At 60.6% G+C, this 23,077-nt stretch overlaps 1 protein-coding gene across 1 annotated transcript in view; it reads left to right on the top strand.

Moving 5' to 3' along the window:
• The first annotated feature begins 1,919 nt into the window (after positions 1 to 1,919).
• SLC6A3 (solute carrier family 6 member 3) overlaps positions 1,920 to 23,077 on the top strand; it is a 37,708-nt gene continuing 16,550 nt past the window's right edge. The window contains exons 1-8 of the mRNA XM_055421744.2: positions 1,920 to 3,123; positions 4,827 to 5,154; positions 6,385 to 6,516; positions 10,194 to 10,419; positions 15,987 to 16,125; positions 16,721 to 16,855; positions 20,521 to 20,624; positions 22,022 to 22,146. Of these exons, the coding sequence (XP_055277719.1) occupies positions 4,869 to 5,154; positions 6,385 to 6,516; positions 10,194 to 10,419; positions 15,987 to 16,125; positions 16,721 to 16,855; positions 20,521 to 20,624; positions 22,022 to 22,146 (1,147 nt within the window). The 5' untranslated portion in view covers positions 1,920 to 3,123; positions 4,827 to 4,868. The remainder of the gene's footprint in view (positions 3,124 to 4,826; positions 5,155 to 6,384; positions 6,517 to 10,193; positions 10,420 to 15,986; positions 16,126 to 16,720; positions 16,856 to 20,520; positions 20,625 to 22,021; positions 22,147 to 23,077) is intronic.

Raw genomic sequence — 23,077 nt, 5'->3', positions numbered from 1 at the left:
GACGCAGCAGCAGATCCAACATCACACACACACACACACATGCACACATTATACCTTGTGAGCGTACAAGCGGAGATGGGGTGATGCTTCTACAAGCCTGAGATTCCAGCAAACCCTCAGAAGCTGCAGGGGTCTAGACCAGACTCCCCCTCAGCCCTGGGAAGGACACATCTCCTCTGGGGCCTTGATCTCAGACTTCTGGCTCCAGAGTCAGCCCTGGCGGCCGGACCAACCCCGTCACTTGCGTGGTGACTCCTGAGCGCTCCAGCTCTTCCTACCGAGCTTGAGGACGCATGTGTCCCTCCAGCCAGGCACCTGCTGGCCTGTGTGGATCGGGGATGGACCAGCACGTCCTGCGCTGCTGAACTGCTCTGCTCCATCCCGCCGCACTCCGCCACCCTCACCGGCAGGCCGCCTTCAGATGCTCAGATAGAATCCTCCATTCACCCACTAGGGCTCCAGCCTCTCGGGAACCTCAAAGCCACAACCCTGATGTCAACGTGTGGCCTTCGTCCTCTTGTGGGTGGGGCAGCTGTGTGGGGGCACCTGCACGGCCCCCTTAAGTCGGGGTGCTGAGACAGGGCCACGCCTAGCGGCGACCTCCGGTGGGGCAGAGCCACAGTGGGAACAGAGGCCTGGCCATAGGCTCCCTCCCACCCCGGGCCCTGCAGCTGCAGCTCGCCCACAGCAGACAGTGAGGGTCAGCAGGACGGGACTCTGAGTCACCATCACCTGTGGAGGCCTCCGAGCTAACAGTAGCCACTCTGAAGATAAACCCTGGGCCGAGTCCCAAGCCCGTGAAGGCCGGCTGTTTAATCAGCTCTGAGTCCCACAGGCTCCACCTGCACAGGCCAGGCCCACCTCCCTCGGTCCCTGTTCTTCAGTGCCCCTGGGCCCCTCATCCTGAGGCTGGGCAGGCGGCAGCACCCCTGGACGCCCACAGCACCCTCCTCCGCGTGCAGGTTAGCGAAGCCGTGATGGGCCACTCCTGTGTGGGTCTGTCTGGCTCGGAGGCAGCCGCCCCGTCCGGGTGGGCTCGGGCCGCGGCTGGCCCCCACGGGGATCGCCCGCCTTCCCAGGCCTGTCCATCTAGTGTGTGCTTGCAGACACACACGTCTGAGCTAGCTGGTTCCACCCCGTGTTCCTGTGACCCCGTCCATCAAGCCCTAACCTAGGATGCCTCTTCTTTCTCGAAACTCACGATGTGGAGCGTCTGTGGGCAGACAGCCTGCTGAGACGGCCGGTCCTCACGGGTTCAAGGTGGCGTGTCACCATCTCATGAAATCCCTGTCACCTCCTTGCATGCACATCCCCAAATCCATGCTGATGCCCTCAGCCCCCTGGGATGGTCCTAGAGGGTGGCTCTGGGGGGTGATGAGGCCCCAGCGGGGGCTGAGCCCTCATGAATGGGGCCGGTGCTCTTTTAAAGGCTGCTCCAGAGCGCTTCTGGGCACTTCTGTCCTGTGGGCACTCGACTTCGTGAGCCACCCAGCCTGAGACATCTTTGTTACGGCAGCAGAGAGGCTGGGACGTTGAGTGCTGGGCTCTTCCCTGGACCCCAGTCCTGCCTGGAAGGGTGGTTCCTGCCAGACACCAGGTACCAGCCTCTGGTGGGGAGGCTGCGGGAGAGGCAGGGAGGTGTGGTCTCCGGAATGAAGCTGGAGCCCTGGGCATGGTGGTACTGAGGAGCCAGGGTGGTCTGCAGGCCCTGGCAGAGGGACACTGCCAAGCAGGGACATATATGTGACTCAGAGTGAAGAGCGCCCTGTGGATGCCCCCTGCAGGGGATGCAAGGTGGAAAATCAAAGCTTACACGGAGGGGGAGGGGGAGTGTTGCCATCGGGCTTGGGGGTCGGGCAGGCTCCTCCCTGTGCGGACAGAGCGAGGGTGCCGCCTACCTGAACGCTGTCCTGCCCCTGAGGGGCCTGGGCCTGCTTGGTGGCTTGGGAACTCCATCCCTCCGCATCCCGAATGTCCAGTCTTGCGGGGGGGTCATCTCGGCAAAGATCCCAGTCCGCCTGGTCAGGGAGCAGGTATTGACCGCTGTGGTTTCCGGCCATCTGGGGAAATCGTTTTCCAATGCGAGTGTGATTCAAACCCTTTGGTTCCAATCGATTCGCGCTCCAGGTAGGCAAAGCGCGGGGGCACTTCGAAACCTTGCCCGACGCGCGGACACTGGGTCCTGCGCAGGCGTCTCTCGGGCCACAGAAGGACGCGCATCTCCGCAGCCGGGACCCGGACGAGGAGGATCGGGTACCTCGCCGCCCGGGCGCACAGCCGGAGGAGAGAGGGCGAAGACGGGGCGGGTCTGAGACTGCCCACCAGGGCGAGGCCGGGGTCGCGGCAGAACCCCGCTCCCAAGCCGCCCCAGCTCGAGGGGGACGACTGAGCAGGGAGATGTCCCCAGGGCGCCAGACAGACCTCGGGAGGGGCGGCTGCGGGGGGAGGCGGAGACGGAACCGACGAGAGACTGGTCTGGGGAGCGGGGCGGGTGCAGCGTCAGGGTGGAGGTCGGTGCAGCCGCGGCGAGGGGGAGAGGAAGCGGAGGGAGGCAAGAGCCGCCTTGGTCCCCGCCCGCCGCCCACCTCCTTCCCCGTCGCGACCGCCCTTCCCAGGCTTCGCTGGAGCGGAGCAGCGGGTGGGCCGAGGGAGCCCAAGCTCCAGGCAGATGCCGGGGCGCGGGGCAGCTCTGGGGTGCAAGCTGAGGTGGGAAGGACACGGAAAAGCGCCCTTCTCGGAAAAGGAAATGGCCACCCGCTCCAGTGTTCTGGCCTGGAGAATTCCAAGCACTGTGTAGTCCGTGGGGTCGCAAACAGTCGGACGCACTGAGCGACTTTCACACTTGGTCTTGCGAGGCCTGGGACCAGAGGCGTCCCGGGTCCCACGCGCCCCGACTCGGCGGTGGGTCCCGGGGCGGGGTGCCGGGGCGCGGGGCGCGACCGCGCTCACCCTCCGCCCACCCGGGGCGGCACGGAGGCGGAGCCAGGGCGGGCGGGCGCCCCCGTCGGCCGGCGGGGCGGGTCCGGCGACAAGATAAGAGCCCTGAGCGCCGCGGGCCCCGAGCTGGAGCTTTCGCGGACGCCCGGTGGCGGGTCTCCAGCGGCGCAGAGGCCGGGCGCGCAGGTGAGTCCGGCCACCCCCGAGGGCTGCGCCTCGCACCGGCGTCCCCTGAAGTCTGAGGCCGAGGGCGAGGGGCCCGGGCGGGAACCGTCGGGGCCCGGTGGGGGGCCACAGGCAAAAGTAGCGGACAGTTGGGATGCACAGCGCGCTGCAACAGGGCAACTGGCCATCTGAAGGTGAGCTGGCCAAGAGGTGTGAGCCCGAGACGGGGCGCCGGGGTACAGGGCTTGTGTGTGCACCCCCGGGTCCCCTGCCCCTGCCCTGCCCCAGGCTAGGAGAGGGCGCTGGGCAGGGGCGGCTGTCCCTGGATTCCCTGCCCAGCTGGCCCCCTGAGGCCGGGGGCTGCTTGCTCCCTGTTGAACTAGAACCTGTGCCCGGTGGGGACCACTTGGGCATTTGGCCCCAAGATCCAACCCCCGGGTGATTTTCTCAGTGTGGCTGCTTCTTGCAGGGTTTAGTCTTTGATGTCTAAGACAGGGCAGGGATGCCCGGGGAGGTGGGGTGTGTGCAGGCTCTGGGCATCCAGGCTGGCTGTAGGGGCCAACTGCAGCTCTGTTTCTGTCCTGGGCTCAGAACCACTCTGCCTAAGCACCATGTTTTGCTTTCTGTACCCAAAGCTGGCCTGTGAGGCTGTGGCTTCAGGCATGAGGTGGACTCACCCCAAATGCTGAGCTGGGGTGTCCCCAGTAGGTGGTCTTCGGCCTGCCTGCGAGAGCTGCTGTCAGAGCAGTCCGCTGGGGTCTGCACGAGCCCCGCCCGCTCCCCTGGACCCCGCCGCAGGCCAGTTCCTCTGCTCCTCCCCCCTAGCCCCTTCTGTAATGTGCTATGATGAGTTGTGTTGTGAGTTTCTGTTCAAACTCGGATGCAGAGGCAAGTCACCCCGTTTCCACTGCCTCCTGCTGCCTTCTGCTTCAGAGAGTGTGTGTGTGTGTGTGTGTGTGTGTGTGTGCGCGCGCGCACCTGCAAGCGTGTGCAGTTGAAACATCCAGACACCAGAAGTCATGTTTGAAGCTGCCCACGGCCTTGAGGCCCACCTTGCTCCCCGGTGTGACTATGTGGTTTCTTCCGTCCTTCCTGACTGCACTACCCAGAGTGTCGTGAAGGTGACTAGGAGGTAATTTCCCGGATGAAGCTGCGGGATCTAGTCCTGTGAGCTCCCATCCCTGCCTGGGCCGTCCAGGGGCCGCAAGGATGTGGACACGCAGCCGTTCCTTGAAGGAGACTTTTGTAATCGCCACTCTGAAACTTTGAATTCCTGTGGGTGACCCTGGTTTTAAATTTTGCTTCTGACTTTGGTTGCTGAGTGTGAAGAATGCGTGTGCACTGTTGTGCAGGGTGACTATGGAAAACCATCTGAAGATCGTCACATTACGATGGCAGTGGGGGGAGCGTGGAGGTAGCCTCTTGCGTTATTACTGAAATCACATTAGAGGTGACGCCACTCTGCACGTTATGGAATGGACTGGGGGAGGGGGAGCAAGGTAGGGGTCTGAGGCCCCCACGGCCTGTCTCCCAGCCCCACGAGGAGTGTAGATCATCTGCTCACCCCGGCTCTGTCTCCTTAGGTGCTGGGACAGCTTGTTTTCTGCCCCCAAAGAAACGTCTGGAAAGCCACCCCTCCCTGCTCACGCCGCCCGGTGCATCGTAGTTCTGGCTGCTAAATCCGTGCGTCCCTCTGTGTGTTTATCTTTCATGGCCGGCTGAAGACCGAGAAGGCGGAAGCACAGGACCCCCGAGCCCAGGAGGCCATGAGCGAGGGCAGCTGCTCTGTGGCCCTCATGTCTTCCCTGGTGGCTCCAGCCAAGGAGGCCAATGCCACGGGCCCGAAGGCGGTGGAGCTCGTCCTGGTCAAGGAGCAAAACGGGGTGCAGCTCACGAACTCCACCCTCCTCAACCCCCCGCAGAGCCCCACAGAGACCCAGGATCGGGAGACCTGGAGCAAGAAGGCAGACTTCCTCCTGTCAGTGATCGGCTTCGCCGTGGACCTGGCCAACGTCTGGCGGTTCCCGTATCTGTGCTACAAGAACGGCGGAGGTGAGTCTGTCCGCCCACCCTCTGCCCTCCTGCCTGGGGCCCCAAGGGTGCTGGAGGCCGGGCTCCGGGGGGCACACGGTGGAGCGGGGCGTGTGGATGTCCCGGAACCCGGCATGGTCGCGCTCAGAGCGGTCTCGTCCCCTGATGGTTCTGTCCAGTTGAGGACGCCGAGGCCAGGAAAGCAGGAGCGGGGCTGGAGGCACTGTGACTCTGCCTTCTGTTTCCCAAAGTGGCCTTCACTTCGGAAAAGAAAATTCTCCAAGTGCTCACAAATTGTGCGGCAGCCCTTGTGCTTGGAGTCCCAGGATGCCCAGGGGATGTGTCTCTGCCCCTCCCCGGTCCCCGCCTCCCCTGCACAGCCAGCCCTAGAATGGCTCCATCTGGGTTCAAGGCAGAAAACTAAGAAATGCGCCTGGGTCACCCCCAGAATCCAAGCTGAGAAGCCAGTTAGGTTGGTGCTCGTTTCCCGTGAGTCTCCTAGACACTGCCACCCCATCAGGGTCACTCCATGCCCCACACTCGGGGCTTCAGGAAACTTCCTTGGGGAGGGCCTGCCAGGGCACCCGTGAGCAGCTGGGCATTTCTGAGCAGGTACAGAAGTCAATTCAAGACAGGCAGCCCTGTGGGATTTCCCTGCCTCCCCTGCCCCTCCCCGGAAGAGCCATGGCAGAACCATCCTCCTGTGAGGCAGAGCAAGACGGCTGAAGACGGCTGAGCCCGTGGGGCCCCGATCCCTGTGCTCAGAGTGCTGTCGCCTGGAGAGACCCCAGCCCGGCGGCGGCACCTGCCAGCAGAGAGCTCAGCCGCATCCCCGATGGAGGCAGGCCAGCATCCTGGGGGCCAGGCTGCGTTGGACCCCAAGGATCCACAGCTCACAAGGACAGGCATCCTCATGGAGGAGAGAGAGGGGACCCAGGGCCAGGCGGGCAGAGAGTGGACAGCAGTGGGGGGCAGAGCCGCCCCAGGCTGGGCTGGTCCGCTCTGCTGTTGGGATCTGCGCAGACCTAGGGGCGGGGGGATGACCGCGGTCCCCAGAGGGATGTGTCAGGGTGCGGTGACAGCGGGGGCCAGGCACGGACGCAGGAGGCCCAGCCCCCAGCCTGCGGGGAGCTTCGAAGAAGGGTGACAGCCATCGTGCCCGGGACACACGTGGACGGCGGCATGCTCGCTGGGATGGCACCGGGCCGACGCGTCCTTGGGTCCAGGCTGAGTGTGCTGTCGCGTCCCCAGGTGCCTTCCTGGTCCCCTACCTGTTCTTCATGGTCGTCGCTGGCGTGCCGCTGTTCTACATGGAGCTGGCCCTCGGGCAGTTCAACAGAGAGGGGGCGGCAGGCGTCTGGAAGATCTGCCCCATCCTGAGAGGTAACGAGCGGGGACACCCACGTGCCTGGCAGAGCATGGGCCAGGGTGCGGGATGGGCTGGCGTGGCCTGGGCGGGGCGTGGGGCGTGGCGGGGGCGGAGGTGGGGCGTGGCGGGGCGGGGGGCGGGGCGGGGCGGGGCGGGGGCGTGGCGGGGGCGTAGGGCATGGTGGGGCGGGGCCGGGGCGTGGGGCGGGGCCGGGGCGGGGCATGGGGGCGGGGCGGGGCGGGGCGTAGACATGGTGGGGCGGGGGGCGGGGCGGGGCGGGGCGAGCACGGCTGGGGAGATTGCACAGCAGGTCAGCCCCAGCTGTGCGCGTTCTGTGCTGCTTTGCTGGGTGTCTAGGCACTCGGACACATCCTTTTAATGCCAGTCCTGCTCTAAAGATCTGTCGTCACCGAGGGTTTGCGAGTGTGTGTCCTTGCTCCCAGGCGAAACCAGCCTGCAGTTCCTGGGTGGCGGTGTTTTGTCAAAGTGCTAACAGGGTAGAAAAAACACAGCCTCCTATCTGTCGCTCTGTGATCTACTGTCTGTCATCTGTGTTAGTTTTCTGGGGCTGCCATACACGGCGCCACAGACTGAGTGGCTTAAATAACAGACGTTTGTTGTGTCGAAGTTCCAAGGTCTGAACTCAGGGTGCTGGCTGGCTCCTTCTGAGGCCGGGGGGCGGGGGCGGGCCTGCCCCCAGCCTCGCTCCTGGGGTCGTGGGGGGCCGTCTTCTCCCTGCGTCTTCTGGGCTGTCTCTTCATCCAGGCTTCCCTTTCTACGGGGACATCAGTCGCAGTGAACTAGGGCCCACCCTGACTTGACTTTCCTCTGTAAAGACCCTGCCTTCAGTCAGATCACACTCTGAAATACTGGGGGTTGCTAAAACTTCGACAAATGGATTTTGGAGGCCACAGTCCAGCCCATAGCGCCGTCTGTCTCCCGCCTGCGCCCATCCGTCACTCTCGTCCATGGCCTGCCTCTCACCAGTCAGCCGTGTGTCACCCGCCTGCCCACCTGACTTACCGTGTCTATTGACTTATCTTCTGTATCTGTACCTGCCATCCTTCTGCCTCCTGCCTCTGAGCTGCTGCTGAGGGGCAAAGCCCACGTCCCCTGGGAGCCACGTCACTCTCTCTGCTGTGACCGTGAGCAACCTGGCCCGCCCGGGGGCTGGCGGTGCGCGCAGCACTGAGGTCAGAAGGACTGGAGGCTCAGGCCACTCTCCCTGGGACACGGGGCTGGATCTGCTCTGGCGTTTGGTCAAAGGCAGCTCTGAGTTCCCTAAGCCACAAGCGGAGGATTTGGTGTACAGAGTTGTCACCTTCTGGAGATTTCCAGCAACCACCCACAGCCAGCTCATGGCCAGAAAGCTTCTGAGAGGTGCTTGGAAGCCGCATGGCTTCCCAACTGCAGCTGCCAGACAAGTCCACCATGAGCCAACTTCTCCTAGGGAGCGCATGGGACAGAAGTGCAGTGAGGAATTGTTCCCCCGGATGGGGCAGACAGGGTCCACCCCGGAGGAGGCCCTCCAAAGGGACAGCGTGGACTTTGTCATCGCTGCCACTGAAGATGTCTTCCAAGAGGGCCGTGTACCAGGGCCTGTCTGTGCTGTGTGCTGAGTCACTCCAATCGTGTCCGACGCTTTGTGACCCCACGGACTGTATATAGCCCGCCAGGCTCCCCTGTCCCTGGGATTGTCCAGTCAAGAACACTGGAGCGGGTTTCCATTTCCTTCTCCAGGGGATCTTCCTGACTCAGGGACCGAACCCAAGTCTCCTGTGGCTCCTGCATTGCAGGCAGATTCTTTACCGCTGAGCCACCAGGGGAATCATTCCTGATACTCAGTTCAGTTCAGTTCAGTCGCTCATACTAGATCTGTTTAATGTCTGCACATAAGTAACCTGGAGTCACTCTCTTTCCGCTTTCAGGATAGTAAGAGCGTTTTAATGAAGTGTCCTGAGCAGGAAAATAGCTTCTCCTAAAGGTCAGAAAACCTACTACAAACCAAGACAGCATATTGAAAAGCAGAGACATCACTTTGCCGAAAAAGTCCCTGTAATCAAAGCTATGGCTTTTCCAGTAGTTATGTACGGATGTAAGAGTTGGACCATAAAGAAGGCTGAGCGCCAAAGAATTGATGCTTGAGAGTCCCTTGGACAGGAAGGAGATCCAACCAGTCTATCCTAAAGGAAATCAGTCCTGAATATTCATTGGAAGGACTGACGCTAAAGCTGAAGCTCTGGTACTTTGGCCACCTGATGCAAAGAGCCAACTCATCGGAAAAGACCCTGATGCTGGGAAAGATTGAGGGCAGGAGGAGAAGAGGGCAGCAGAGATGGTTGGATGGCGTCACCAACTCAGTGGACACGAACCTGAGCAAACTCTGGGAGATGAAGGACAGAGGAGCCCGGCGTGCTCAACCATGGGGTCTCAGAGAGTCGGACACGACTGAATAATTGAACAGCAAGCAAGGAGGGTTAGACCCACAAAAAGCAAGCCAAGGCACTCCCTGCAAAAGTCAGCGTGAAGACAAGCTCCTCCTAGCCACAGGCAGGCATGACCGGGCCAGTGCCCATGAGGTCCCAGGATACTGATGCCCAAGCCAGTCCCAGCAGCAAAGCCGGGAAAGAATGTGGAAACAGAAGTCTGTGGAGCCGGGTAAACTGAACCACAGTGGCGGGACGCAACAGTGCTTGTCCAGTGCCGACCAGCCGTCTGCCACGGCCGGATGACACGGCTCCAAAGACTGCTCGGCCCTGCATTCTACTCCAGCAGTCAGGAGCCCCTCAGTGACTCTGCCAAATCCTACGTCTTATGACCCTGCACAGGGCACTCTGACAGGCCGAGGGGGCTCTGCGTGGTCACGCATGACCCGGGAGACTCTGGATGGTCATGCGTGGTCCTGGGTGATGTTGGGTGGACCCAGATGCCTCTGTTTGCCCTGACTAGCCTGGGGGAGGGATGGTTAGTGAGGTGGCCGTGAGTGGCCTTAGGCGGCTGTAGGCAGCCCAGCTGGGTGGGGCTTGTCTTGGAGGCGTGGCTGGTCCTGGATGAGCCCCGGAGGCTGGGGGCAGCCATGGGAGAACCTGGCCATCCTTTCGTGACTGTTAGTGGTTCTGTTTGGCTCTGGGAGACACGGGGTATTCCTGGATGACCCTGGATGGCCTTCAGGGCCGTATTGGCAGGGTGGCCTGGGATGTCCTTGGGTGACCCTGAGTGGCTTGGGGTGGCCTTCGTTGGCTTGGTGTTCTGTATCCTTGGGTCTTTTTAGATGGCCCTGGGTGGCCCTGGGTAGTGGTGAATTGTTCTGATGGTTTTATTTGGCTAGTGGCCATGGATACCCCTGGGTCAAATTGCCCGAGTGACCCAGGGTGATACTAGGTGACTTTTTGTGAGCCTGGGTGATCCTGATTGGCTGTGAGTGATGGTGGGCAGCCAAGGTGGCCCTTGGTTTTACTGTATGTCTGCAGACGACCTCGTGTGCCGGGGTGTCCCTGACTGGCCATGCAGGTCTGGTGGGCCTTGGATGGTGTAAGAAGGGGGTGGCCCCTCCTCCATGACGACAGTGGGACCCACCCTCTCCCTCGTCTCCGGGCGTGTTTAGAGGTGCTGCCTGGTTTCAGGAAGCCCAGGTGCAGCTGCATCCCGTGGGGGGAGCAGGGCGATGCTGACAGGCCACGCTCTCCCCCAGGCGTGGGCTACACGGTCATCCTCATCTCGTTGTACATCGGCTTCTTCTACAACGTCATCATCGCGTGGGCCCTGCACTACCTGTTCTCCTCCTTCACCACTGAGCTGCCCTGGACACACTGCAACCACACCTGGAACAGCCCCCGCTGCTCGGACGCCCGCGCCCCCAACTCCAGCTCCGGCCCCAACGACACCTTGAGGATCACGCCCGCCGCCGAGTACTTCGAGTGAGTGGGGTCTCCTGGGGCCAACGTCCCTGGGAGGGGAGGGCGCTGGCCCGGGGTCACCCGCCAGCCTGTGCTGCCCCCAGGCTGTGGGAGGCACCTCCCCAGGCTGTGTCTTGTCCTGCTCCCTGGGGCTATCGAGGGTCTTCTTTCTGACCCCAGCTCCAGCAGCTCAGCTCTGCTCCTGTGGGGAGACCTCGCAGGAAGGGGAACTGGACAGGCCCCCCCGCCCCAACCCTGGGCCAGCTTCCCTTCCCCACGTCCTGACAGAGGCCACTTCTCTTGAGAAACGCGTTCGCAGTGCCTGCGGCGGACTCCTGAAGTTCCTGGTGACTGCGATCTTCCTTTGGGACTGAAATCCCGGTTGGGTACAGTCTGCTCATGTTTCTAGGTGGAAATGAGTCCACCAACAATTTAGAAAAGTGGACCTCAGCCCAAAATATAATTCCGGGTTGTTTTTTTTTATTGGAAGCTAATTACTTTACAATATTATATTGGTTGGTTTTGCCATACATTGACATGAATCCGCCCCGGGTGTACATGTGTTCCCCTTCTTGAACCCCCCTCCCACCTCCCTCCTCCCCTTATCCTCCCTCTGGGTCATCCCCGTGCACCAGCCCCGAGCATCCTGTATCATGCATCGAACCTGGACTGGCGATTCGTTTCACATATGATAATATACATGCTTCAATGCCATTCTCCCAAGTCACTCCACCCTCACCCTCTCCCACAGAGTCCCAAAGACTGTTCTATACACCTGTGTCTCTTTTGCTGTCTCATATACAGGGTTAAGGTTACCATCTTTCTAAATTCCATATAGATGTGTTAGTATACTGTAATGGTGTTTTTCTTTCTGGCTTACTTCACTCTCTATAATAAGCTCCAGTTTCATCCACCTCATTAGAACTGATTCAAATGTATTCTTTTTAATGGCTGAGTAATACTCCATTGTGTAAATGTACCACAGCTTTCTTATCCATTCGTCTGCAGATGGACATCTAGGTTGCTTCCATGTCCTGGCTATTATAAACAGTGCTGCGATGAACATTGGAGTACACGTGTCTCTTTCAATTCTGGTTTCCTCGGTGTGTATGCCCAGGAGTGCGATTGCTGGATCATATGGCAGTTCTCTTTCCAATTTTTTGAGGAATCTCCACACTGTTCTCCATAGTGGCTGTACTAGTTTGCATTCCCACCAACAGTGTAAGAGGGTTCCTTTCTCCACACCCTCTGCAGCATTTATTGTTTGTAGACTTTTGGAGAGCAGCCATTCTGACGGGCGTGAAATGGTACCTCATTGTGGTTTTGATTTGCATTTCTCTGATTATGAGGGATGTTGAGCATCTTTTCATGTGTTTGTCAGCCATCTGTATGTCTTCTTTGGAGAGATATCTGTTTAGTTCTTTGGCCCATTTTTTGATTGGGTCATTTATTTTTCTGGAATTGAGCTGCAGGAGCTGCTTGTATATTTTGGAGATAAATCCTTTATCAGTTGCTTCATTTGCTATTATTTTCTCCCATTCTGAAGGCTGTGGGTGGGCACAATTTCAAAACTTGTTTTGAGGTAGGAAACCATGAGTGTAAACACGAAGGCCATCTTGCTGTGAAAGTTATAAGGTCCGTCCTGGAGGAGATGATCACACATCCGGGGGTGTGAGCAGAGCTGCTGCCCAGCCCTGGCTGGCAGAGGGGCTTCCAGAGGACCCCTTTTATCAGCAGCCGGTGGCCCAGGGTGGTCTGTGAGGGGCAGGCCCTGTCCCATAGGGTCAGTGGAGCTGGGTAAGACTCCAGGTGTACAGGGCAGGGCCGAGCCCTCGGAAGCCAGGAGCATCTGTCATGTGGGTGTCGGAATGACCCCCGCCTGGGGGACGAGCGAGTCCACAGAACCTGCGAACGTCTAAGGTCTGAGGTTGTGTGTACAGATAGTCGGGGTCTCGTCCTCAGCTCTGGGGGCCCCACGTGGGGAACGTGTCTCTAGGACCGGCCACTGTGGAAGGCCACAGCGATGGGCAGGGACACAGTGCCAAGGGTTTGGGTGGGGGTCGCTGGGGGGGCTACCAGAAGGGACCAGGGCCTTCCTTAGGGGTTGCCAGGAGCAGCTTGGCTAGCATGCAGCTGGTGTGTGGTGGGACCTGTTTAGTTTTTCGAAAGATACTCCTGTTAGTGGTTTGGGATTAGCAGGTGAAGGTGTCTGGAAGGAGGGGAGGGGTGTCCATGATGGGGAGGTCAAGGAACGCCCGCCTGCTTGGAGGATGGGGCTCCAAAGCTGGGAGGTGAAGGCCTGGTCTCGGGAGCTCTCAGCAGTGGCCAGTGGGTTTCAGAGGAGGGCTGGAAATGGGGGTCTGCTTGGGGTCAGCCCCATCAGATCCACCTGAGAGGCACCGGGGCAGGCACCCCCACGGGAAACACAGTGTGTCGGTCAGGACTCAGAGTGACAAGCAAGCAAGAGGCCGTAGATCCGTCCAGGACAGGACGGCAGGGCTTTCATCAGCCACTCCACCGACTGAGGAGCTCGCTGCCCGCGGGCTCACTGCCGCGGGTCCCAGACTTCGGAGCTTCTCATCCCCAGGGCAAGGCCTGGGCTGCACGTGTGCTCCCCCGCGGTCCCGCTGAGCCCTGACCTGGTCCAGCCTTGACCTCAGTGTTAGCCTGTGATGGGAGAGAAGGGACCAGAAGGAGAGAGGGAGGGAGCCCTGCATCAGAGGGGGGAGAGCAGACGTGGCTATGGGCAAGTTCCTGGGGGCGCCCCCCAGCCCCTCCCCGTCCCACTGTAAGGTCAAAACGGCTCAATAATGTTAGGGGAAAATAACTCAGACACCAGGTAAGCGGTGCAACAGGCTTTAATGGCGAGGCACCCCCGGACGGGGTTCCAGGACCCAACAGAGCGAGGTCGAGAAAGTCCGCACGCAAAGAGCAACTTATATAGCTTCACAGCAAGGTTTGGAGTGGTGGTCTCTCAGAGGGCAGTTAGCCGGGGGCAAGCCTGGGTTGGCTGCCCGACCTGCTCAAGGTTGTGCTGATGCAGCGGAATAGTTCTTGCTGTTTCTGGGCGGAATGCTGTTTCTGGACAGGAGGTTAGGAGGGGGAGGTTAGGAGAGGCTTGATCTCTACCAGGAACCGATACATCAAGGACACTCCAGCAGGCGGGGAGGGAATGAGAGAATAGAGCACAATAGTCAGAGTCCAGCGGGGCTTCTTCCCGCCGGCGGGAAAGGGAAGAGGAGAAGGAGAAGCCAAAATGGCCACCGGGGTCCGGCCTCACACCCACACTCACAGATGTCTAGAGACAGTGCTCACTAGAGCTGGGTTTGTCATTTCACCAGCAAAACCGCAGCTAAGTTTCCAAGTTGGGGTGTTTCCTACAGTTCTAAGATGGATTTTGCTGCCGTTTAGAACGTTCAGAAAGCTGTCAGAGATGTGGAATGCACCAGGTGAGGCCATCTGGGGACACTTAGGAGAAGGGCGTGGCTACCCACTCTAGTATTCTTGCTGGAGAACTCCACGGACAGAGGAGCCCGGCAGGCTAGAGTCCATGGTTTTGCAAAGAGTCAGACACGACTGAGTGACTAACACTTTCTTCACTGCCACATTTTGTTTGGGAGGTCTGGAAAAAGTTGACTTAGGTAAGTGATTTTCAGATAAGAAAAAGAGGAGAAAAAACTGGCTAGTCAGTGGTTTATTATTAAGAATGCTAAAAGGAAAGAACATATGTGATAAACGGATTAAAAAAAAGAAAGAGCTCACTAGGGCTGTCTGCTTGGAACTCCCGTCTGGAAGAGAAGGCTTGAGATGGAAAGCTGCCCACCCCTCCCTGGGAAGGGCTGTCAGCAGAAGCAGATGTCCAACCGTAGCTGGAGGGACCCCGGGACAGAGGCGCGGCCTTTGAAGGTTTACAGCACAAAGATCGTTAACGACACAATCAGTCATTAAACTGAGCCAAGAGCACCTCCAGGTGGTTCCACTATCAGTGAAGACTGCGTTTCCCTGAGACAAGCTCCAGTGACTGTCAGGTCTGAAAAGGTTTTCATACAAGGCTTTATACAAGCTTGGTGTGCTACCATAAAGGCCAAGATAGCTATTAATATCAGAGAAGGCAATGGCAAGCCACTCCAGTACTCTTGCCTAGAAAATCCCATGGATGGAGCAGCCTGGTAGGCTGCAGTCTGTGGGGTCGCTAAGGGTCGGACACGACTGAACGACTTCACTTTCACTTTTCACTTTCACACGTTGGAGAAGGAAATGGCAACCCACTCCAGTGTTCTTGCCTGGAGAATCCCAGGGATGGGGAGCCTGGTGGGCTGCCATCTATGGGGTCACACAGAGTCGGACATGACTGAAGTGACTTAGCAGCAGCAGCTATTAATATAATCGTGAAGTTGTAAAGCGGTAAGTCCTACAAAGTGCAAGCAGCCTTCAGAAACCCCAAAATAAGCCCATATAACTCCTACTCCATAAACACTTAAATTTTTAAAACCACCTTCACCTACTTTCTAATTTACATTTGTTGCTGTTGAGTCGCTCAGTCGTGTCTGACTCTTTGCAACCCATGGGCTGCAGCACACCAGGCTTCCCTGTCCTTCACCAGCTCCCGGAGTTCACTCAAACTCATGTCAGTTGAGTTGGTGATGCCATCCAACCATCTCATCCTCTGTCGTCCCCTTCTCCTCCCGCCCTCAATCTTTCGCAGCATCAGGGTCTTTTCCAGCGAGTCGGCTCTTCACAGCAGGTGGCCAAATTATTGGAGCTTCAGCTTCAGCATTGGTCCTTCCAGTGAATATTCAGGACTGATTTCCTTTAGGATGGACTGGTTAGAAAGCTATATATTTAAAGCTACAGACTAGCCTCTAAGAGACCACTTTAACTGCCTCCCTCATGTTTGATCCACTATGTTTTCATTTTCACTAAAGTATCCCTTTGTCTGCCTTGTGATTTCTTCTTTGACTCACAGGAGAGGTTTAGAAGTTTGTGCTTTGGTTTTGAAGTATTTGGAGATTTTCTAGATATATTTCTGTTACTGACATCTAACTTAATTCTGGCTTGCCGAACTAATGTATTTTAAAACTTCATTGTTTCTAAATATGCTGAGGTTTGTCTTATTGCCCAGTATATGGTTTATCCCTGTATGTGTCCCACGTGCGCTTAAAAAGGATGTGTATCCTGCCGCTGATGGGTGGATGTGTCAGCAAGGTGGTGTCTGCTCCTACGGCCTTACCCTCGCCTTGTTCTGTCCGCCGCTGTAAAAGGCGTTTGAACTCTAAACCGTAGCTGTGGAGTTCCCTATTTTTCTTCACAGAGAGGGTAGGTAGGCCTGTGTCCCCACTGGGGCTGAGGGCCTGGCCTTTCTGGAGCGGGGGTCAGCTGTCCCCAGGCCGTCAGGCCAGTTCCTTGCTGCCGTGCCATGCAGTGGAGGGCAGGCCTCTGGGCCGGCCGGCCGGCCCCCAGGTGGAGAGGCAGCCCCCGGGTGGGGAGGCGGCCGGGGCGGAGGGGCGGCCCCGGGCAGGGGGTCGGCCCGGGCGGGAGGCGGCCGGGGCGGAGGGGCGGCCCCGGGACCCCGCTGCCTCCCCCTGCAGGCGCGGCGTGCTGCACCTCCACGAGAGCCGGGGCATCGATGACCTGGGCCCTCCCCGCTGGCAGCTCACCTCCTGCCTGGTGCTGGTCATTGTCCTGCTCTACTTCAGCCTCTGGAAGGGGGTGAAGACTTCCGGGAAGGTGAGGGGCAGGGCTCGCCAGCTGGGGAGTGGACAGCGGCCGTGGTTGAGGAATGGTGTCAGGAGAGTGGCTTCAGCACAAATATTTGTGCCGATGAAGATATTTCGGTCATTGTCTGGGTGCCCAAAGTGACGATGGCCCAAAGGCACCCATCACCTGCGCTAATGCTCATAGTCATGTTCCAGCCCCCGGAAGCCTCCCCGTGGTGCTGTCCTCTGCCCCGCCCACGGCCCAGAGTCCATCTTTCACACATGACCCAGGCGCACGTTTGCACGATCAGTGAGACGCAAATCACTTGGATCTCACTCATCAGAAATCCAGCCACTGGTGCCTACAGCCGTGGCCCAAATGCAGACAGAGAAGGCCCCTTCCCTGCCAGGCTCTCTTGTTTCAATCCCTGGGAGAGACATACAGGAAAGAGGGTACTGGGTGGTCCCGCTCCAGGGGGCATTTGCCGAGCTGACATCCTGGGACTGTTCGGGACACTGGGCTTACCAACCCAAGGCCCTCTGTCTGAGCACAAGCCATCAGGGCGGCCCTGAGCCCAGCCCTGCCCACAGTGCCCGGTGCGGCCGGCTGACGCGCGCTCTCCCAGGTCGTGTGGATCACGGCTACCATGCCATACGTGGTCCTCTTTGCACTGCTCCTGCGAGGCGTCACTCTCCCGGGGGCCGTGGACGGCATCAGAGCGTACCTGAGCGTGGACTTCCACCGGCTCTACGAAGCCTCGGTGAGTGCGCCCCCCACTCACGGCCCGTCCCCGGGGCTGGCAGGTCGGGTCGTTGGTCTCTCTGCATCTTTGGCTGGAAACGCTTCACATGGGGTGACCTGCCCTGCCCAGCAGAGTTCACTGTCCAGGTGAGAAGGGGCCGTGTGGGCACAGCACAGGGCTAAAGGGACCAGGGTAAGAGGATTAGGAGAAGGGGTCACCCCGGCCTCTGCAGGGAGAAGCCAGGGCAGCTGCCCCTTGACCTCCTCACCTGGGCCGTCCACTCTCTGGAGGAGCCCTCCTGGGTCCTCAGACAAGCACCTGGGGGTGGGGGTGGGGGCGCCAGTCTGTGCCCAAGGGTGTTGGCACCCAGCTAGACCAAAGCCCGAGCTCTGGCCACAGCATATCCTCAGAGCTGGGCTGAGGTGCTGGCTTGCGTGAACCAGGCCCACCTCGGGGAGCCAGACTTTGTGGTCAGATACCCTGGTACCCACGTAAGGTGGTGATGTGACCATCTCATGGACAAACTAAGTCCACTGTTGGCTGCAGGTTCCCTCAGCAAAGGAAGACGTCATCGGGGTTGAAATACCAGGACTCGGCAGGGCAGTGGAGGGGAGGTAGGCGGGGAGGAAGAGAGAGAGGAAAAGGAGGCAGGGCAGCAGCCCCAGGGGGCGGGGTGGTTGCTGGCGGGAGAAGGGGGCCATTGGAAATCCAGGTGGACCACACGAGAGAAGCTGTTTAGACATGGGGCCCCAACAGCCGCCCAGGGAGGCTGGGTCACTGGGAGGAGCAGTCTCGGCCAGGGTATGGGGGCCCCGACGCTGCCAGGTTGTGAGTCGGGAGCAGCGCTCATGGGGAAGGAGGAGGTTCCACGGTGGGGAGAGGGGTGGGCAATGGGAGCAAAGCAGAAGGAGGGGAGGTCAGCAAAGCTGTGAGCCCCCAGGAGCCCCAGGGGAGGGGGAGTTGCAGAGCAGAGGCCGGACACTGAGGAGCAGAGAGAGGAAGGTGCCATGGCCACAGGCCCACAGGCAAGCAGGGGAGGGCAGCCGTGGGCGGCACCGGGGAACCCACCAGGCAGCCCACGGAAGACCTGTGAGACCATGAGAGCCACACACGTGTCTCCACGGAGCCAAGAGAGATGGACACAGACGGCTAGGGGAGCGTGAGGTCAGTGGGGATCCCGGGGCCCCACCGCAGGGCCGGGCCCAGGTTGCCGGTGGGTCAGCGGAGTGTCATCCTCAGGAGAGCCCGCGGTAGGCAAGGTGTGCTGGTGGGAGGAGGTGGCCGTGGCATCAAAGGCCAGGTGGGGCATGACCCGGAAATCAGAGAAGAGTCAGGTGTCGGGGGAAGAATGTATAGAACAGCTATCGGCCGTGTGAACAGATGCGTCTGTGAAGCAGAAGGAAGTGGAGACCAGAGGTTGGCACAGGTGAAGTTGATAGGCAGACGGATGAAGACAGACAGACAGCAGAGTTCAGGTGAACGGATGACAGGTAACAGACAGGCAGACAGTGGGCAGTGGATGACAGACGTCGGTGGCAGGCAGTGAGGAGTGGGACTGCCCTGAGTGTCCCCTCCTCTAACGTCCCATCAGCTTGAGCAGGAAGGGACAAAGTCAGGACAGAGCGGTGCACAGCCACTGGGAGCCCTTGGGCCCAGAGGCCAGGCCCCTGCACCCCCAGCTCACAGGGCAGAGCCGTTCCTGTCCCCCTCACAGGGTCCTGGCTGACCTTTACACCGTCACCTCCAGGACAAGGCAGGAACTGAGCCTCACCAGCTTGGTGGCCATCCTGTGCTGTCCCCTGGGCTGCTCCAGGCCCAAGTGTGGCCTGGACATCCTCTCCCCAGGCTCAGGGTGGCCTCCCTCAAAGGCTGAGCGGCCCTGGCATCTTCCTGGGGGCTGGGCAGTGTGAGGGCAGGTCCCATTAACTCCCCTGGGATGTGGTTAGGGGCTGGCTCAGATTGGGGTACAGGCCCCCAGCACCTTCCCAGGCTGTCTGTGCCCTGGGGGTTCAGAGGTGGCAGCTCAGTCCAGGGGGTGGCCACAGTAGGGAGTCCTTTCTGGACTTTCAGCGTCCTTTCTGGTCCAGACCAATGGGATTGGAGGTTCTACTGGGGGCCTGCCCAACAGAGGTCAGGGCAGAAGGCCCGTCAGCTCTGTCCCTTCTCATGTCCCTGACACCACAGGCCCTGTGCTGTTCTGACACAGAGACGGACCCCCATCTCCTGGGGGCCATTTGTAGGTCTTCACGGGGATGAGGGGAGCCCCTTTGGGGTCAGCGTCCCCACCTTCGGTGGTGTCCGGGCTCTTGGCCATTCATCTGCAGCTCTTGAGCTGCCCTGCCGGGCAGGTAGGGTCTGAACTGGGACAGACACTGTGCTGTCCTGGCAGGGGAGGGGTCCTCCATCCCAGCAGGGGGAATGAGGCCAGGAAGTAAAGGAAGGGCCTGTCTGGGTCGGCCCCAAGAGGCTGCCCAGTGGGTCCCAGGGTGGGCTGTGGGCAGGACCCGGGCTGGGTCCTGGGGCAGTGGTGAGCAGAGGCCTGGACAGATGGCCAGGAGGTGCCTCTGGGTGGGTGAGCCACACATGCAGAGGCTCTGGGGTGACCACTGGCCACTGAGAGGACCTGGGACTGCAAGCAAGCAGGAGCCCCCACCCAACCCCGCGCCACCAGCCCCTGCCTGCAGAAGCCTGCCGGCCAACAACCAGCAGCTTGACCCCCTGCCACCCAGACACTCCGGGCCTTGAGCTGAAGCCTGGTCATGCTGTCCTTAGTGCTGGGGTGACCCAGAGGCTCTGGAAGTGCTGCCCAAAGGACTGAGCCCCACTGGTCCTGGTGTAAGGGCTCTGTGTCCAGCCCCCTCACTGGGTCATGCTCAGGTCAGCCGCCCTGTGCTCCCAGCCAGGGGCTCTTGGAGTCACAGCTGGGGAACCCGGCCAACAGGCCTCATCTCAGGCTGAGGGACTTTGGGAACAGCCCTCCCGTCCAGGACCCTCCCGTCTCCACCTTTCACACAGCGGGCCTGGCCGCTCCCCTAGGGCAGGTGTCCGCTGCCCTCCTCATCACCGCCCTAGGCTGTGCAGGGCCTGGGGTGCCCACATCAGCATCACCGGGTCGCAGGGAGGCCTCTGCACCACCCTGACCCGAGCAGGTCGTGTCCAAAGTCTGAAATAGCGTCTTGGTCCAGTATCGACCACATGGCCTCCTTCGTCATGTGCGTCAGCCACCCGGGATGTCACCTCTGCCGCCTCCAGCGAGTGCAGAGCTTTGGAGCCGCCGCTGGCTCCATGGGCCTTCCTGCCTGTGCCTATTGGGCTCCCCACGCGCTCTCTGCACGCTGCTGCGGAAGGGTGGGAGGCGGGCGCAGGATGGAGGCGGTGGTGTCATGAATCCCTGCTCCTCCCCGGGTCATGGGCCACTGAGGCAACCTCAGGTCCCGCACCAGGACGCAGCGCCCCTCCCCGCAGGCCCTGTGGACGTTTGCTCGCTGACAGTGAGGCCAAGTTTAAGTGTGACTCTGTTCCTCAGAGCCCGCGGCACCGAGGGCCGACCCATGACCCCGCCTCTCCCCGGGCTGGCCGCGCCCCCACGGGGACCTCTCCCCACGGGGACCGCTCACCCGCTCCGTCTCCCCGCGGGGGCTTCTCCTGTGGGGAGCGCTCATTCTGTCTCTCCGCTCCCGCAGGTCTGGATAGATGCAGCCATCCAGATATGCTTCTCACTGGGCGTGGGCCTTGGGGTGCTCATCGCCTTCTCCAGTTACAATAAGTTCACCAACAACTGCTACAGGTGAGTCCCGGGCTCCAAGAGAGGCCTGTGGAGCCAGTCGGGCCGGTGTGTCCCTGGGTGAGGGGAGGGGAAAGGAGCCATGCTTATAGCCCCTTAAGCTGTAAGGAAATGAGAAATGAGAAATTTCCACACATGGAAATGAGATGGGGAAGCAACAGGTCAACACTGATTCCTGCTTAAGGGAGGCTCTGAAGCAGGAAGACGCTGCCCCCTCCCTGGGAGGAGGCCTCTCGGGCACCCCCAGGCCCCTCCTCTGCCCGGCTCGGCCGCCCCGTCCTCCCAGCATTCTCCCAGAATGTGGGATCAGGCTCCTCACCCCTGTTCCCATGAGGAAGGGCCTGTGCGTGTCCCCACCTGGCCTTCACTGAGGGAGCCAGGGCCCCAGGTGCGCCCCAGACCCCACAGAGGCCCCGCAGACTCAGCGCCAGGACAGGCAGGAGCACGGCCATGCCACGTGCCCAGAGCCCCAGCAGCCTGCCAGCCGGCGCTGCCCAGCCCAGGAGGGCCTGAGCGACCTGCAGTCACCTGCCGGCCCAACATCCTTCTAAAAACAGAGAAAGGGTTTCCTCCGGGACTCTGCTTTCTTTGACTTTTGAGCCAGTGTTTGTTTTCTTTCATATCGTGAGGATAAAAATGCGGTTAAAAATACAAAGGCGGTGTGCGCAGTAGAGTGGCCAGACTGACTGCTACCCAGAGGTCCACACAGAGGTGGTGTCTGGATGGCAGGCCAGACAGCGGCTCCCAAGCCCACCCTGTGCCCACCCGGGTCTGTGAGGGTCCTTTCAATCGGGCACCCAGGAGGGCTGACTCTGTAAGCCCCTCCTCCCTGCTCTGAATTCTGGGCCCTCAGAGTGGGGTCCCCGGGCCAGCAGCCCTGGACCCCCAGGCACGTAGGGGAAACACAGCATCTGGGCCCCACCAGACCCACCCCGTCAGCAGCTGAATCTTAACAAGTTTCCCAGGAGGCATCTCCAAGCCCTGCCTGGCAGCCCTGTGGGTCAGGGTGGGGACCCCGTGGTCACCTGGGCTGCCCACCGGAGCCCAGCTTTGCCTGTGGGATCGTCTCGCCATCAGCGCTGAGTTGAGAGTCCCAGGAGCCCCTTGGTCCCCAGGCAAGTGTGGACAGCTGGTCACCGGAGGCCCGACCTGGCCGGGGCGTGGCCAGCACCCGGAGCTGCTCAGCGGGGGGACCAGGTGGGAGGCTCACCACTGTCGCCGGGTGCCAGCCTCTGTCTCACAGGGCAGCCCGGGACAGGCTCTGGGGTCACAGGAGGGGCTGGCCTGCCCGTCTGGGGAGCGCCCCCAGACGCCGGCACCAGACACAGCCAATTACGAATAATGACGGGAAATTGCAGCGGCGCCCGGCCGGGCTGGGACAGTGTGTCTTGTTCCTGCAGAGACGCGATCATCACCACCTCCGTCAACTCGCTGACGAGCTTCTCCTCCGGCTTCGTGGTCTTCTCCTTCCTGGGGTACATGGCCCAGAAGCACAGTGTGCCCATCGGGGACGTGGCCAAGGATGGTGAGTGGTGAGGTCCCCACCCGCCCGCTCCCGGGCCGCCCCGTTCTCGAAGTGCTTCCCTGCAAGCTGAGAGGGAAGCGCACAGGCGCCCAGGGCTCTTCCCAGGAGCAGCTGATGCAGCAGAGAGCAAGGTACCTGGGTGCATGGCACCCACCGCCTCCACACACTCCCAGCTCCTGCCCCCTCAGGCCCGCCTGCTGGACGCCAGGACCGGGTCGAGATTGGCCCTCGGCCCAGGGCTCCTCACGGAAGCCACTTGGGCTGCAGGACGAGGGTCCAGTTCCCCTCACCTGGTGGGGGACATGCAGCTGAGGGCTTGGAGTTGTTCCAAGCAGCACAGATGGCCGGACCTTGGTGTGGTCAGCCAGAAAGAGGCTGGGCTGGCTCGGATGCCAGCAGTTACTCTGTTCCGAAGCTTTTCCCCCAGCCCTCCAGGGGCCATGGCGCATACACGTGGGAGTGGGATAATAGCGGAGAAACCCCCGGAGTCTCTGGCACACGGTGGCAACAGAGACCCATGCTCCCAACCTGCTCACCCAGCCGACGTGGCAGGAGTGTCTGTAGACAAGGGGTCAGCGGAGGGGAGCGGGCAGCAGAGGAGTGGGCACCGGTGACATGGGGGAGCAACCTGGGCCAGCAGGAGAGGACTGGGGGCCCTGGCCCAGAACGGGGTGCTGGGGGGCCCTGATTGCTGCGCCCCTGGGCATTCCGTGAAGGAGGAAGGTCTGCTGGTGCTAGATCCTGGGTGGAAGGCGTGGCTGAGGCAGTCTGGAGCCAGACCTGAGTCAGTCCAGGACCTGGGCCCCAAATCACTGCTGGCCCCACCGGCCTGCAGGGTTGTCCTGTGCCTGCAGCTGGAGGAGCCCCTTCCTCTAAGACGATCCCGCTCAGGGGCGGCCCCTCCTTCCCCCCGACCCAAGCTCCTCTCCTC

This window comes from Moschus berezovskii, chromosome 18 (genome assembly GCF_049115385.1).
Source record: "Moschus berezovskii isolate FMDL1 chromosome 18, NW_MosBer_1.0, whole genome shotgun sequence".
Taxonomy (NCBI): domain Eukaryota; kingdom Metazoa; phylum Chordata; class Mammalia; order Artiodactyla; family Moschidae; genus Moschus; species Moschus berezovskii.
The sequence above is the reverse complement of the archived record's forward strand: the minus strand, read 5'-3'. Positions and strand labels throughout refer to the sequence as shown.